This window comes from Meles meles, chromosome 6 (genome assembly GCF_922984935.1).
Source record: "Meles meles chromosome 6, mMelMel3.1 paternal haplotype, whole genome shotgun sequence".
Classification (NCBI taxonomy): domain Eukaryota; kingdom Metazoa; phylum Chordata; class Mammalia; order Carnivora; family Mustelidae; genus Meles; species Meles meles.
The window spans coordinates 28,847,420-28,863,338 of record NC_060071.1 but is presented as its reverse complement, the minus strand read 5'-3'; the positions used below and the strand labels follow the sequence as shown (position 1 = coordinate 28,863,338).

The window sequence follows — 15,919 nt, the reverse complement described above, 5'->3', positions numbered from 1 at the left end:
ATTTTTAATTTTATTTTATATTATGATTTTATTTTTATTTTTTCTTTTCTTTTATATTATGATTTTATTTTTCATTTTGTTAATGTATATTACATTGATTGATTTGTGGGTATTGAACTATCCTTGTGTCCCTGGGAATAAATCCCAGTTGATGATGGTGTAGCATCCTTTTATTGTATTGACAAAATCAGTTTGCTAATTTCTGAGGATTTTGGTGTATACATTAGTTAGGGAAATTGGCCTGTAACTATCTTTTTTTTTCTTCTGGTGTCCTTATCTTGCTTTGAGATCAGTAATTCTGGTCTCATAAAATGAATTAGGAAGTGTTCTCTCCTCCTTAGTTTTTTGAAAGAGTCTGAGAAGGGTTGGTATTAATTCTCCTTTGAATGTTTAGTGGAATTCACCAGTGAAGCCATCTGTTTCTGAATTTTTTTTTTTTTTTTTTTTTACGATTTTATTTATTTATTTGACAGAGAGAGCACAAAGGGGGAGTGACAGGCAGAAGGAGAGGGACTGAGCAAGGAGTCTGATGTGGGCCTCGATCCTAGGACCCTGGGATCATGACCTGAGCTGAAGAGAGATGCTTAACCGACTGAATCACCCAGGCGGGGAGATTTTTATTACTGATTAAAATCTCCTTTTCATATTTTCTGTTTCTTTCTTATTCAGTTTTGGAAAGTTGTATGTTTCTAGGAATTTGTCCATTTCTTCTGGGTTGTATAGTTTGTTGGTATATAATCGTTCATGGTAGTTTCTTACAATTTTTTGTATTTCTGTAGTATAAGTTGTAACAGCTCTTCTTTCATTTCTGATTCTATTTGAGTCCTCTCTTTTTTTCTTGGTGACTTTAGCAAAATTTGTCAATTTTGTTTTCCTTTTCAAAGAACTGGCTCTTGATTTCATTGGTATTTTCTATTGTCTTTTTATTATCTATTTCATTATTCTTGTTTTTTTGACTTCTACTAACTTTATCCTTCATTTGTTCTTTTTGTAGTTCCTTGAGGTATAAAGTTAGATTATTTGATATGTATCTTGTTTCTTGATGTAGGCATTTATCACTGTGACCTTCCCTTTTAGAACTGCTTTTGCTGTATCCTGTAAGTTTTGGTATGCTGTATTTTTCTTTTCATTTGTCTCAAGGTATTTTCTGATTCCTCTTGATTTCTTTGTTGACCCATTGGTTGCCAAGTACCATGTTGTTTAATCTCCACATATTTGTGAATTTTCCAGTTTTCTTATAATTGATTTCTAGTTTGGTTGGAACAGTTTCTTGATGTGATTTTGGTATCCTTAAATTTATTAAGACTTTTCTTATGCTTTAATATATGATCTGTCTTAGAGAATTTTCATGTTGTCATGACAAGAAAGTATATTCTTTTTTTTTTTTTTTTTTTTGCTGTATATATCTGTTAAGTCCATCTGGTCTGATACATAGTTTAAGGTGATATTTCCTTATTGATTTTATGGCTGGATCATCTATTCATTGATGAAAGTAGAATATTAAAGTCCCCTGATATAACTGTACTGATTTTTTTTTTCTCCCTTATGTTTATTGAGGTGTGCTTTATATATTTATTTGCTCCTATATTGGGTGCCTAAATATTTATAAATGTTATATCTTCTGTTGGGTGGACTATTTTTATATTATTTTTTATCATTATGTAATGCTTTTCTTTTTCTTTGGCTTTTTATACGGTCTTTATTTTAAGTCTGTGTTGTCTGATGCAAGTGTAAGTATGCCCACTTAGCTTTGGTTGTCCTTTGCATGGAATATCTTTTTTCATCCCTTCACTTTCAGTCTGTTTGTGTCCTTATGTCTGTAGGTGAATCTCTTGTAGACAGCTTATTCAGCCATTCCATGTCTTTTAATTGGAGAATTCTCTGTATTTACATGTACATTGATTATTGATAGTTATGTGCTTATTTCCATTTTGTTAATTGCTTTCTGGCTGATTTGTAGTTCCTTTGTTCCTTTTTTCTCCTCTTGCTTTCCTCCTTGGTGGTTTGATGGCGTCCTTTATTGTTATGCTTAGATTTCTGTATCATTATATTTTATGTATCTGCTATAGGTATTTGTTTTATGGTTAGCATGAGGTTATATATTTATAACTGTCTATTTTAAGTTGAGAACAGCATAAGTTTGAAAGCATTCTAAAGCTCTGAATTTTTACCCTCACCCTCATGCTTTATGTTTTGATGTCATAATTTACATCTTTTTATCCTGTGTATCTTTTTTTTTTTTTAAGATTTTTTTTATTTATTTGACAGAGGTCACAAGTAGGCAGAGAGGCAGGCAGGGAGAGGGGCGGGGGAAGCAGGCTCCCTGCTGAGCAGAGAGCCTAATGCGGGGCTGGATCCCAGGACCCTGAGATCATGACCTGAGCCGAAGGCAGAGGCTTAACCCACTTGAGCCACCCAGGTGCCTGTATCCTATGTATCTTCTAGTTATTGTAGTTGTAGTTATTTTTACTAATCTTGTCTTTTAACCTTTATGCGAGGTTTTGTAAGTGAGTAATCACTTACCTTTACTGTGTATTTATCTTTCCAGTGAGATTTGTACTTTCATATGTTTTCTTGTTACTAATTAGTTCCCTTTCTTTTCCAGAAAAAGGGTTCTCATCCAGGCCTCTTGATGGACAACTAAAAAACTGGCAGTTGGTGTTTATCTTGGTCCCTCAAGGGTCGGGGGTTAGGAGCTTTATAGAAAAGGGCAGTCCTGATTGTAAACCTACTGCATTTGTACAAAACAGTGTAGTTCATCTACCCCTGCCTGCTTTAAGTCCTGGTGCTCACTTCTCTTAGTAATAAATGCTGTTTGTGGAGTCGTTTTTTTTTTTTTTTTGTTTGTTTGTTTGTTTTTTGTTTTCCAAAATAGGACACTTTCATCTGCATCAAAACCCTGTGCAGGCATGTTTTCTTTCTCCTCAATGACTGTCTGAATGGCATCGGGGAACTTGTCTAGTTCCTCTTGATTGGCAGAAGCTGCTTCTCCTGTTGACATTTTTTTAAGTCAAATCTCTTTCTGAAATTACCAAACCAACTTACTGGCATCAAATTTTCCAACTTTTGAGTTTCACCTTCCTTTTGCTTTAGGTTGTCATCATATAATGACTTTGCTTTTTCTCAAATCACATTAGCGTCTCTACAGGTATTCCTTTCTTTTTTTTTTTTTTTAAGATTTTATTTATTTATTTGACAGAGAGAGATCACAAGTAGATAGAGAGGCAGGCACAGAGAGAGAGAGGGAAGCAGGCTCCCTGCTGAGCAGAGAGCCCGATGCAGGACTCGATCCCAGGACCCCGAGATCATGACCTGAGCTGAAGGCAGCGGCTTAACCCACTGAGCCACCCAGGCGCCCCAGGTATTCCTTTCTTATAGCATTCTGCACCCACATAAAAGTTGCATTTTTGGGGTACCTGGGTGGCTCAGTGGGTTAGGCCTCTGCCTTAGGCTCAGGTCATGATTTCAGGGTCCTGGGATCCCCACATTGGGCTCTCTGCTCAGCAGGGAGTCTGCTTCCTCCTCTCTCTCTGCCTGCCTCTCTGCCTACTTGTGATCTCTGTCTCTGTGTCAAATAAAGAAATAAAATCTTAAAAAAAAAGCTGCATTTTTAGTACTGCATGAAAAGGTATTTTGTAGAAAGTACAATGTTTTCATGTCTGCTGGTGTGACTGCTATGTCAGCTTCATGAATTTCCTCTTCTTTTTTTTTAATATTTCATTTATTTATTTGACAAAGAGAGACATAGTGAGAGAGGGAACACAAGTAGGGGGAGTGGGAGAAGTAGAAGAAGAAGTGGTCTTCCTGCTGAGCAGGGAGGCTGATGTGGGTCTTGATCTGGGCCACCCAAGTGCCCCTTAACATTGGTTCTTAAACCAGATTCATTTATCTTGATATGGCAGGCCATATCTGCACAGCTGCAGACCTCCATCTATAGTACTTATCAAACAATTCAACCTTTCCTTATAATGTTGCGACTTTTCTCTGCTTCTTGGGTGCATGTCTGGCATCATTAGTGGCACTATGTATGGGTACCATGGTGTTATTCAAGGTTTACAGTATTGCACTAAACAATGAAAGATACATGAGAACTACTAGAGATCATTTTTTACTGCAGTAAATACACAGTTTACTGGAGACAGCTGCTCATGTGGAGATGGTTAGCATTTAGTGTTGTTTTAAACGGATACTTAGAACGCTTGACTCACTGCAATAGCAACAGGAGTGGTTATGAAATTATTAGAGTAGTACATTACATTAAGTACATACTGTGGTTAATTTTATGCTGTTATGATTTAATACTGCATCTTTAGATTTGTTTACATTTCTCTTAACTTTGTAGGGGTTTTCTAAGTATTTTTGTGTGTAAGTTGATAACTTTTAACTTTATAATAGATTTGTGTGTATTTTATGGTAGTAAATGATAGAATAGTAGTTACACATATATTTGCATTTATGGCATACCTTTTAAGTTTTTTTTTGATATTTCTAGGCTTTGTGATTTGTTTGTGAGTTTTTAAAAATTGTTGCAAATCTCCAAAAAATTTTCCAATATATTTATTGAAAAAAATGTGTGTATAAGTGGATCTGTGTAGCTTAAGACTGTGTTGTTTAGGGGCGCCTGGGTGGCTCAGTGGGTTAAGCCACTGCCTTCGGCTCAGGTCATGATCTCAGAGTCCTGGGATCGAGTCCCGCATTGGGCTCTCTGCTCAGCAGGGAGCCTGCTTCCCTCTTTCTCTCTCTGCCTGCCTCTCTGTCTACTTGTGATCTCTCTCTGTCAAATGAATAAAATCTTAAAAAAAAAAAAAAGAGGCAGGCAACTGTTATAAGACTGTGTTGTTTAAGCGTCAGTTGTAATTATTTTATCTTCCTCCAAAATATTCCTGTAAATGTATTACCTTTCATGAATCATATATGCCGGAAAATTTTATTGAAACATTTTTGTTTTGAGTTTGGTTATATAACATGAATATAATAGAGTTTTTTTTGTGTGAGTAGGAAATGTGCTGCTGAGAAGTATTGACTTTATAATTTTGTATTAAAAGTTTTATTACAGTGTTTCAGAGAGGCAGCATACCATGGTGACTAAGAGTGGTCTGTCTCATGTGCCATAATCCTCTGTGTCACCTTGAGCAAATTCTCTGTGCCTCAGTTTCCTGCTCCTTAAAATTCATGTACAATATTACCTCTTGATGGTGACTATGAGAATTACTTAATTCTCATAGGTAAGTTGTAAGGTGCTTAAGGTGTAAGGTGTGTAAGGTGCTTAAAACCGTTTATTGGCACCTATTAAGTACTCAGGTGTTATATATTATTGCTATTATCCATTTTATCAATGTTGTAACAAACTATAGGCAAGATATTGAGAGGTTGGGTATTTTCTTTTCTTGTTTTCTAGATGTGAATGAATTGAAGGAATGTCTTTCTGTGTTGGTTAAAGAGCAGCAAGCTCTGGCCATCCAGTCAGCCACTACTACTCTTTCAGCCCTGAGACTCAAGCAGAGGCTGGTCATCTTGGAACGATATTTCATTGCCTTGAATAGAACTGTTTTCCAGGAGAATGTTAAGGTTAAGTGGAAAAGTAGCAGCATTTCTTTGCCTCCTATGGACAAAAAAAGGTAATAATATAATGAAGGAATCTTGATACCAGCTAAATACAAAATGCAGGCTGTTTTGTTTAAGAAAGTTTAAGTACAACTTGCACTATAGTTCCGTTTTTCATCTTACGATATTTTGTTCTTGTTTTCCCTTTTTGTATGTTTCATATAATCTGGAGAATGGCTTTGCTAATTTGCTCAGATTAACAGACTCTGCTTCCTAATTTGTGCCCCTATTTTAAAACCCTTTCCTGTCAGTAACTGTGGAAGCCAGTAAGAGTGCAGATAAGCATGTCTAGATTTTTGCAAATGGGGTCTGAATATGATATTCTTTTTTTTTTTTTATTTTACTACTGGATAGGGAATAGTCAAATCATGATATTTACATAGTTTAGATGCCTATTTTTTTCTTCCTAATGTGATATTCTTTTATTACAAGAGATTCTTTCAGGCAGATCTTTTTTAATATATTGTTATACAGCAGTACATTTTCTGAGACATTAACTGAATGCTTAAGGCTTGTATGAAGTTTTATTTTTCCAAAATGTAGCTGTCTACCACAGTTTTGTTCTCAGAAGGCTTGACTAAAAGATTTCTAGATATAACTCATATTTTACATAGCCAGAAGTGTTGGTTTTATTTGAACGTTATACTGACTTTTATTCCCTATAGAATGCATAGAATGCACAGGGGCAGAAAGAAGCAAAGAAGTGCTAAATTTAACATGTTTCTTTCTTTTTTTTTTTTTTAATCTAGTTGAAATCACTTACGTGTGCTATATTTGATAGGAGTTTTAAGGTAAATTAAACCAAGTGACAGAGGATTCCTACCTATGTGGTGTTAGTGAACAGCACAGTCTTTTCTTTCCTTCTTGACTGAAAAGGGAGTGATCCTTTGTGGTGATCATTGATCAGAGAGGAGTTCTGCATAAGGGGGTGGTAGATTCTGAGACTGAGCACTCCTGTGTGTATGTTGAATGAGACTGAATTCTCTAAGATGCAGAAGTGGGTAAGACCCCAACTGATTTTTCTGTGTTTTTTCCTTTGTGGTTACATAAGTATTGATGGATTAATTGTAATCTGCCTTTCACTAGATCAGGCAAATTCCTAAAATTTAAAAAAAATATGTATTTTGAGATAATTGTGGGTTCACATGGAGTTGTAAGAAATAGTGCAGATTCTTTATACCCTTCATCTAATTTCCCCCAGTGGTAGCCACTTGCAAAACTGGTATACTATCACAATGACAATATTGACTTTGATACAGATTACCTCTCTCACTCAGATTTCCTTAGTTGTACATGTTCTTACCTCTGTTTGTGTGTACATGCATATATGCATGTGTTTCCATATGATTTTATCAGAGGTGTGGATTTCTGTTACCACTGCCGCATTTAGAGTACAGGACCAGGATTCTTTTTATATCACACTTACCTCCTTTTCCCCTCCCCTCTGCCTTATCCTCTGGCAGCCCCTGATCGATTCTTTATGTCTAGTATGTAACATTGGCTTTTTTCAATCAGTATTATCTCCTTCAGATTTTTTCAAGTAGTTGCATGTATCATCATCGCATAGTAGAATTCTCTGTCATGGATGATCCTCATTTTGTTTGCTCATTCCTTAATTGAAGGACATCTCAGTTATTAACAGTTTTTGAGCATTATGAATAAAGCTGCTGAGAGTATTTGTGGACAGGTTTTTTTGTGAACCTGTTTCATTTCTCTGGAATAAATGCCCTGGAGTTCAATTCTTATGTCTTACGTTTAGGTTTGTAGGACATTGCTATACTCTTTCCAAAATAGCTGTACAGTTTTACAGTCTCATCAGTATGTATCAGTGGTCTAGTTATTTTACATCCTCGTCAGCATTTGGTGGTGTTGCTTCTTTGTTTTAGCTATTCTGTTAGATGTGTAGTGATATCTTCTGAATTTTTGTAGATTTCTTTTCCTCATTTCTCAACTTAATTGGATAGTGATGGGTTTTTATCAAGGAGCAGTGGGTTGGATAGTTGACTGCTGTGGATGGGCGTGGTACCAGGCTATTTGAATGTTTGTTTGTTTGTTTTCCTTGAGTATCTGTAAAAAAGAGAGTGACTTACTGAAGTTATAGCAGTTCTTACACTGTACAGATTTAGGACTGTTGGGCTCTTTCTCTAGGGCCAAGGTTATGACTGCCTGAGGGGGAACCCGAGTTTCATGTTTCTTCTGAAGCAGTTTTCTCCTGGTGAGGGCTCTTCCTACCTCATCTGAATAGACTCAGCATGTGTTCTTTCTGTTTCAAAGACCACTGTATTTCTCATGCAGAAATAAAGTTTAAATTTCCTATGCCTATCTCTCAGACACTCAGTCCCCTTATTAGAGGCAGTCACTCATTAAGGTTTTTTGTGTCTCCTCATGAGCCTCCCTCCTAAAGCTCAGGATTTATAGATATGTGCATACTAGCTGCCTTTCTGGGGTCCCCACATTCTTTACGCTAATTTTACTTGCTGTTGTATCTTGGGACAATGATTCCATATCATTACCATTTTAAATAGCACTTCCCCCGATAGTGAAAGCGAGTTTTAGTAAGTTTGAAGAATACAGTATGTAGTAGAAATACTCAACAGTGTAAAGTTGAAAATAAAATTACTTGCTAGGCATGATTGAGTTTATATTGTATACTTTTTATATTCTAGTTTTTCTTAGAATGATTTTTATGGTATGCCATTTGTATAGCTTCTTTAAACAAGCGAATCTTGTTAACTTTACAATATAAGTAATAAAAAACTTAAAAAACATGAGAATGATAAGCACTAAATTCAGAAGAGGATAAGCTCAGCAGGCATGGGGGTGAAAGAGAATAGGATGTATACATGGGTCTCTAATCTGGTCATCATATAGACCTAAGAGAGTCCAAAGGAAATACAGATTGCATAGCTCTGGGTGCAGTCTTAGGCATTTGTTGTATTGTTCTCTGTGTGTTCCTCAACCCCCTCACTGCCTTTTCTTTACTGCATGACCTTTAACCTCCCATTTATGTATTTATCAGTTTATTTTCTGTTTTTCATGTGTCTCTCCCTAACTCATAATATCAGTTCCCAGAGATCATTTTGTGAACATTTCTGCAGATCATTTAAGATTCTTTCTAAATATCTTTTTCTTAAAGAGAAAACTTCCTTTACAAAGGATATTTGATAAAAGTTTTTATATATGAAACTAAAAGTCACACATTGTCATTCTGCTGTCTAAAGAAATCTATTCATCACATTTTTTGTACACATCCTTCCATGTTACTTATTTTATTTTAGTATTTGCACATTCCTCTGACTGACCAGTTATCACATCTTCCATGTGTGTTGTCCACAGTTCCCGGCCCACAGGCAAAGGAGTGGAAGGTCTTGCAAGAGTTGGATCCCGAGCAGCTCTCTCCTTTGCCTTTGCCTTCTTACGCAGGGCCTGGCGGTCAGGTATGTGGGCCCAGAATGTTCAGTTTCCCCCCATCGGGAGACTTGGATTGTCTTCTCAGTTCTGCCACCACATGCCCTTGGGCTGATCCTGTATGCTCTCTGTGCCTCCTTTTTCTTGTTTGTAGAATGAGAGGCTTCAGTCTGTCTGATTTTCTAGGACTGTTCTCTTAAAAAAAAAAGAAAGAAAGAAAGAAAAAGTGTGTATGTGCATACATCCCAGGTAAACCACTGCAGTGTACATCAATGCTGATTTATTTTCTGGAACAAGAAGTTAGGATTGCACATGGCAGAGTCATAAAATAAAGAACTGACTTTGGGGCACTTGTATTAAGTTCTAATCTCTTGAGTTCTTGGAGTATCTCATTGAGAGGAAAATGAGGGATTGAAAATGGAATAATGGCTTCTCTCACATGATGGGGTAGGAGGCCCTTCTGAAAAAGTGGGGAGGGCTTTACTTGTCAGTGCTTCCTGAGGAGTGGGTGGCCTCCTCTGATGCATGTGTGTGCCCAGGGGAGGATGCGGATCTCTGCAGCGAGCTGTTGCAGGAGTCCCTGGATGCCTTGAGAGCCCTGCCTGAGGCTTCACTCTTTGATGAGAGCACTGTGTCTTCTGTGTGGCTGGAAGTGGTAGAGAGAGCAACCAGGTTCCTCAGATCTGTCGTGACAGGGTGAGTTTTTTGTTTTTATATCTTACTACATGAATGGTTCTAACATGCTTCAAAGTCTGGTCTCACCTTCTTCTCTTTAGAGCAGAAGGTTTGTGGTATGTGTTTCCAGGCCATCCTCAGTTCTGTGATTCTAGATCTTGGTTTTTAGGTTTTCAAAGATTTGATTTTGATATTTTGATTAGACCCAGGAGGCTATCTTTTTTTTTTTTTTCATTTTATTTATTTTTTCAGTGTAACAGTATTCATTCTTTTTGCACAACACCCAGTGCTCCATGCAAAACGTGCCCTCCCCATTACCCACCACCTGTTCCCCCAACCTCCCACCCCTGACCCTTCAAAACCCTCAGGTTGCCCCAACCTCCCACCCCTGACCCTTCAAAACCCTCAGGTTGTTTTTCAGAGTACATAGTCTCTTATGGTTCGCCTCCAGGAGGCTATCTTATTGAATCAGGTGGAAAATGAAAGATGCTTTTGTAATGTATTTTTTTCAGATATTTTATGATTTGGAAATTAGTCATTCATAAAGTGAACACCTATTATGGGCCTCTCAGTGAGAATGTGGATGTTACCATTCTGAGTGAGGGGTATTGTCTTGATGGACAATGTGGGATTAAACAACTACTCAAGATCAAAATGTTTAAACCTGCATCTATTCATGTTAGTGTCAAAAATTTTTTGAACGTGAATCATTTTTTGGTAAGGAAAGCCATGAACTCCTCTGGTCTTGGGTACTATGTATTTTTGTTAAGAGTTTTTAAATATAAAGTCGGGCGGAGGGTATGTATTGCATAGAGCACTGGCTGTGATGCATAAACAATGAATCTTGGAACACTGAAAAAATAAAAGAAAAAAAATAAAGAAAATGTATGTACTCAAGACATAATTCAGCAGTAAGGACATAAGTAAAGGAAAAGTGAGTGTTTTCTCATTCCTTTGCCAGAGGTCACTGCTGTGTCCTGTCTAGTATGCAGGGACACCTGTGGTCTCTATGCCAACAGGCTGTGAGTTCAGCACCCTAGCGTGCTGATGAGGGCATTTCAATAAGGTTTAAGGCTGGGGGCCCTGAAAATAGGCTTGGAATTACAGTTGATCCTTGAACAATATGGGGGCTAGGGGTACCAGTCTCCACACAGGTAAAAATCCACATATAACATTTGACTCCCCCAAACTAAACTAATAGCATACTGTGGATTGGAAGTCTGACTGGTAACCTGAACAGTGGATTAGCACATATTTTATATCTATTATTTACTGTATTCTTATTATACTACCTTTTCCTTAAAAGTTTTGGTATTTCAAAAAAAAAAAGTTTTGGTATTTCTAGGCTACATGGTTCATCTGTGAGTTTTTTCAAATTATTGCAAATCTCCAAAAATTTTTTCAACATGCGTATTGAAAAAAATCTGTGTATAAATGAACCAGTGCACTTCAAACTGGTTCAAGGGTCAACCGTAATTTCAAAATTCAGCTGTAATGGTGATGTTGGAAGGTCCTCCCTTCCTATCTTGGGTTAAGAGGACTTGTTATTTTTTATTGGGGGAAAGTTAAAATATTCCTTTGATCAGAGATAAAAATAAGCATAGACATTTTGCCTATATTTGGCAGGTAGTTTTAGAAGTTAATGTTTCTCCATTTCCATAGAGGAATGTAGATATTCTAATAGCCATACATGTCATTGAAAGTGGAGACATATCTAAACATTTTTCTACTCATGACTTGAATAATGATAAAAATAATTTAATGCTATGGAAACTGGAATATGTTTTCTAATGTAGTCATCTTATAATATCTGAATTAATTCTTTTAATAAGAAAATATCTTTTTTTAATAAGAAAATATTTTACAAATTAATTATATGCTTTAAAATCTCTTATTAAATTCGAGTAGTAAGTCTCAGAAACTTGATTTTAAATATTAAAAATGTACATGCTATCTTTAAGCTCTTATGTTACTTTGTTTTTTCATTTCAGGGACGTTCATGGAACGCCTGGTACCAAAGGGCCAGGAAGCATCCCCCTGCAGGACCAGCACCTGGCCCTGGCCATCCTGTTAGAGCTGGCTGTGCAGAGAGGCACTCTTAGGTGAGGGGTGCCTCAGGCTGAGAGCATTTCAGGGAAATGTCTCTATCTGAACATCTGTTTCATTTTATGGGATTTCACTAAATCATTTGTAATTGTATAAAACATGTGGTTGTCTTCTATAATCAAAAAACCATATCCCAGAACTTCCTCTTCTTTCAGACGTGGGTATGCTTAGGCTTATTTCCTTTTTTATGTTTTTAACTTTTTTTTTTTTTAAAGATTTTTTTTTTTTAATTTATTTATTTGACAGAGAGAGATCACAAGTAGGCAGAGAGGCAGGCGGAGAGAGTGAGAGGGAAGCAGGCTCCCTGCCGAGCAGAGAGCCCGATGCGGGACTCGATCCCAGGACCCTGAGATCATGACCTGAGCTGAAGGCAGCGGCTTAAATCACTGAGCCACCCAGGTGCCCCTGTTTTTAACTTTTTAGTTGTGTTTAACTATGTATGTGTTTAACTTTTTAGTAGTGTAGAAACTGTTTTTTTTTTTCTTTTAATTTTTCTCACAAATGATTTTTATTCCATTAATTAAGGTCCTAGAAGTTCCCTTTAGAAAGTGCTGTTTGAGGGGTGCATGGGTGGCTTAGTTGGCTTAGCATCTGACTTAATTTTGGCTCAGTGTTGTAAGTTCAGGCCCTGGGTTGGGCTCCATGCTGGGTGTGGAGCTTCCTTTAACATAGAAAAAAGTCTTGTTTGAGTTTCTTAACTGGTTTTATATTTCTTATCCTTTGAGTGTGGATATCTTGTGCTAAAATCTTGACATTGATTCAGTGATTTTACTGCCAAGGATTGTTTTCATGGGATTATTGTAGTGGTATCCTTTCAAGTATAAAGTATTTCTTCTATTTTAGTTAGTTAACCTGCCTTTTATTTTTGACAGACCATGGCAATAAAAGCTAATTTGTTTTTGTTAGAGAATAAAGATATTTTCTCTTTCAGCCAAATGTTATCTGCCATCCTGTTGTTGCTTCAACTGTGGGACAGTGGGACCCAGGAAACTGACAATGAGCGGTCTGCCCAGGGCACCAGTGCCCCTCTTCTCCCTTTGCTTCAAAGATTCCAGAGCATCATCTGCAGTAAAGATGCCCCTCATGTAGAGGGTGACACTCACGTGAGTATCATAACAAGATTTTATATTTAAATAGCTCTCTTGACTCAGTTACTCTAAAAGAGTTAGACTTTTATAAATAAGACCAAAATGCGTGTCTGTGGCAGTAGTTGTTTCTAGGACAGGTGTGGTATGTTGTAGGGTGAATTTCAGTTGATGTGGCCCCTGTGTGTGTGTTCTAGATTGTGTATACTTAGTAGGAAGAATGTACTTCTTGGCATTTATCAACTTGTACTTTTAGAGAGATTCCTCTGCTCCTTTTTGACCTTGCAGTTTTCTTTCTGCTGAACTAGCCATCGAGCCCTTTGTGTTTGTGGGTTTAGTGCTTGTGTGTTTCTAGCAGCCTAGAAACTTGCTTTGGCTATGCTTTATCTGTGATGGGGAGTGAGTTTAAGATGCTCTGGAAGATGTAAAGAAGGCATGCCTACCTCCATGAAGGAGTTAGTTAGTAGGGTAAACATTCTGACAATATTTCAGGAACAAAGTGTGAATCAAGCACATCCTTATGGTCACTTGCACTGATAATGTAGGGAGGCGGCACTTGGACTTGAGGCTCAGCTGTGTGGGATGGAGTGTGTCTGGGTCAGAGGATGTGCTTTATTGTGAGGTCATGTAGTTGCCTAGTGGTTAATGTTTATTTGTTTTGACCCTGCTTAGTGAAGTCAGGTACATCTTCTTCCATGTTCCTCCATATGCTATATATGGAGAAGACCTCAGATCAGTGAGTGCCAGCTGCACTTCAGCACAGAGCAAAGTCTGACATGCACACTTTTTTTCTTTTTAAGATTTATTTCTTTATTAATGAGAGAAAATGTGCATGCCCAGGGGGAGGGCAGAGAGAGAGAAGGAGAGAGTCTCAAGCAGACTCCCCACTGAGTGCAGAGCTCAGTTGAGGGGCTTGATCTCACAACCCTGAGATCATGACCTGAGCTGAAATCAAGATTTGGACACTTAACTGAGCTACTCAGTAGGTGCCCCTGACACAAACACTTTTAAATATGTATTAGAAAAAGAGCATTGAAAATAGTGACTTACTTTGTTGGCCCTTCCTATATGCGTAGCACTGTGTGGAGCATGTCACTTAAGTCATCACTGTGTTTAGTCCTGGAACAGTGAGACTGGTGGCAGAGGAGGGCCTGCCTAGTTCCTGGGTCTGAATTCCTGCGGTTGTTTCTATCTAGAGGTACAAGTTTGATCTTGTAGGTCTTTCCTGGAAAGGCAGCCATTCCATTAAAGTTAATTTTTCTATCACTTGGTAGTCTTTAATGGGAGTAAGTTTATTCTGCCTTTAGAAGAATGAAATTTGTTACTTAATGTGCAGGTAACATTAGGTTTTCTCCAGGGTAGGTGGCATTTAGGTTTAAACAAGTGGTTTTGGTTTTCAGTTTGCAAAGCCAGTTTGAGGTGCACTGCTGTGTTCCTAAGAAGCTTGCTCTGTATTCTGAGGGCTGTTGTAGGGGTGAGCCTGCAGGGTGACTGGGCCATGTCATTGACCTGTGTGGAGTATGCATGTATAAATGTGGAGGCACTGCTCTGTGTAGTTTTGTAGCAAGAGTGTAAACATGTGGATATGTAGAGTCACCGCATCAGTAACACTTTTCATTTAATGGCCAAAAAGAGTAGATTTACAGATAATGCATAACTGTGACTACCAAAATATAAAGAGTGGTTAAGGGCTAATTGTGTTGCTTTAATTTTTCCACAATTCTCACGAAGTCTGCTTACTTTTCTTCTGTAGCTTCTTTCTGGTCCTTTGAGCCCCAACGAGAGTTTCCTGAGATATCTTACTCTTCCACAAGACAATGAGCTTGCCATTGACTTAAGACAAACTGCAGTTGTTGTCATGGCCCATTTAGACCGCCTGGCTACTCCCTGTATGCCACCTCTGTGTAGCTCACCAACATCTCATAAGGTATGTGAGAAAGTAGTGTTTGTTCTTTGTATGTTCTACAGTTAGTAGCACTCCTAGATTCTCACCCTGTGCCAATATGGAGACTTTCTCTGGTATTGGGGGTGGAGCTGGTTACAGCTTTTAAACATGTATACAGTTTAAAGTGTTGTCAGTGGTCAGAGTGAGTGATGAGCAAGCTGAGGTGCACAGGGGTTTAGGACCCAATCTGCTGTCCCAGGTTCCACTGTCAGGAGATGTGTCCCCAGAGAGCTCTCCTTTATCCAAACAACCACATGATTTCCTGCCTTTCTCAGGGAGGTTCCAGTGCCTTTTTGTATACTAGTAGCTTAGACCATGGACTATCTTGATGCTACTCAGAGCAGTGGTAACACTAATCTACGTGTGTGAAGAGACTGCCAGTGTAGGCCCCCAGAGGACTTCACATACATAGTTACATCTGATCATCACAATATTGTCCCATTATATTGGTGAGAAGACTGCCATTTGTAGTGGCAGTGAATTTTGCCAGGATCACAAAGAATATCCTGGATTTGAATCCAGGTCTTTCTAACTTTTTATTTTTTAACATGATTTATATATGATTTCAGTGACTCTTTTTTTCCCCAAATAAGTATATTCACATGATTCAAAAGTCAAAATTAAGTGCAAGGATACTGTTAGATTCTTCTTCCTGTCCCCTCATCTGCCTGGTTTTGCACCTGCTGCTTTTCACTTGTCTTTTACATATCCTTTCAATATCTCTGGTATTAGCAATAGTGGTAGCCTGTCGTAGCTTGTTTTTTTTCACCACACAGTATATACTGAGGAGCTTTCTCTATTAATAAATAGAACTTCCTTGTTTATTTTAAAGCAACTCGGTATTCTGTGTATGGATCTATCATGATTTTTTTGGTGGACACTGTGTTGCCAGAAGTTTGCTACTCAAATACTGCTGCAATGATTAGCCTTGTACATTTGTTCTGTTTGCGCATATGCATGCACCAGTGGTGATGTACTAGCTGATTATCACAAAACTGCTCACATACAACTTAACCCTTCTCACCCACACCCAACATTAGGATACTTGTCTCTCAGCCTCATGCTTAGGCTTTCAGGTTTCTTCCTGTTATGACAA

The 15,919-nt window shown here is 37.8% G+C and overlaps 1 protein-coding gene across 7 annotated transcripts in view; it reads left to right on the top strand.

Moving 5' to 3' along the window:
- The window catches only part of HERC2 (HECT and RLD domain containing E3 ubiquitin protein ligase 2), a 256,284-nt gene that overhangs the window by 48,527 nt on the left and 191,838 nt on the right, over positions 1 to 15,919 (top strand). For all 7 annotated transcript variants that reach the window (XM_046007414.1, XM_046007415.1, XM_046007419.1 and 4 more), the window contains exons 5-10: positions 5,399 to 5,618; positions 8,941 to 9,041; positions 9,552 to 9,708; positions 11,679 to 11,789; positions 12,725 to 12,896; positions 14,632 to 14,805. In XM_046007414.1, the coding sequence (XP_045863370.1) occupies positions 5,399 to 5,618; positions 8,941 to 9,041; positions 9,552 to 9,708; positions 11,679 to 11,789; positions 12,725 to 12,896; positions 14,632 to 14,805 (935 nt within the window). The remainder of the gene's footprint in view (positions 1 to 5,398; positions 5,619 to 8,940; positions 9,042 to 9,551; positions 9,709 to 11,678; positions 11,790 to 12,724; positions 12,897 to 14,631; positions 14,806 to 15,919) is intronic.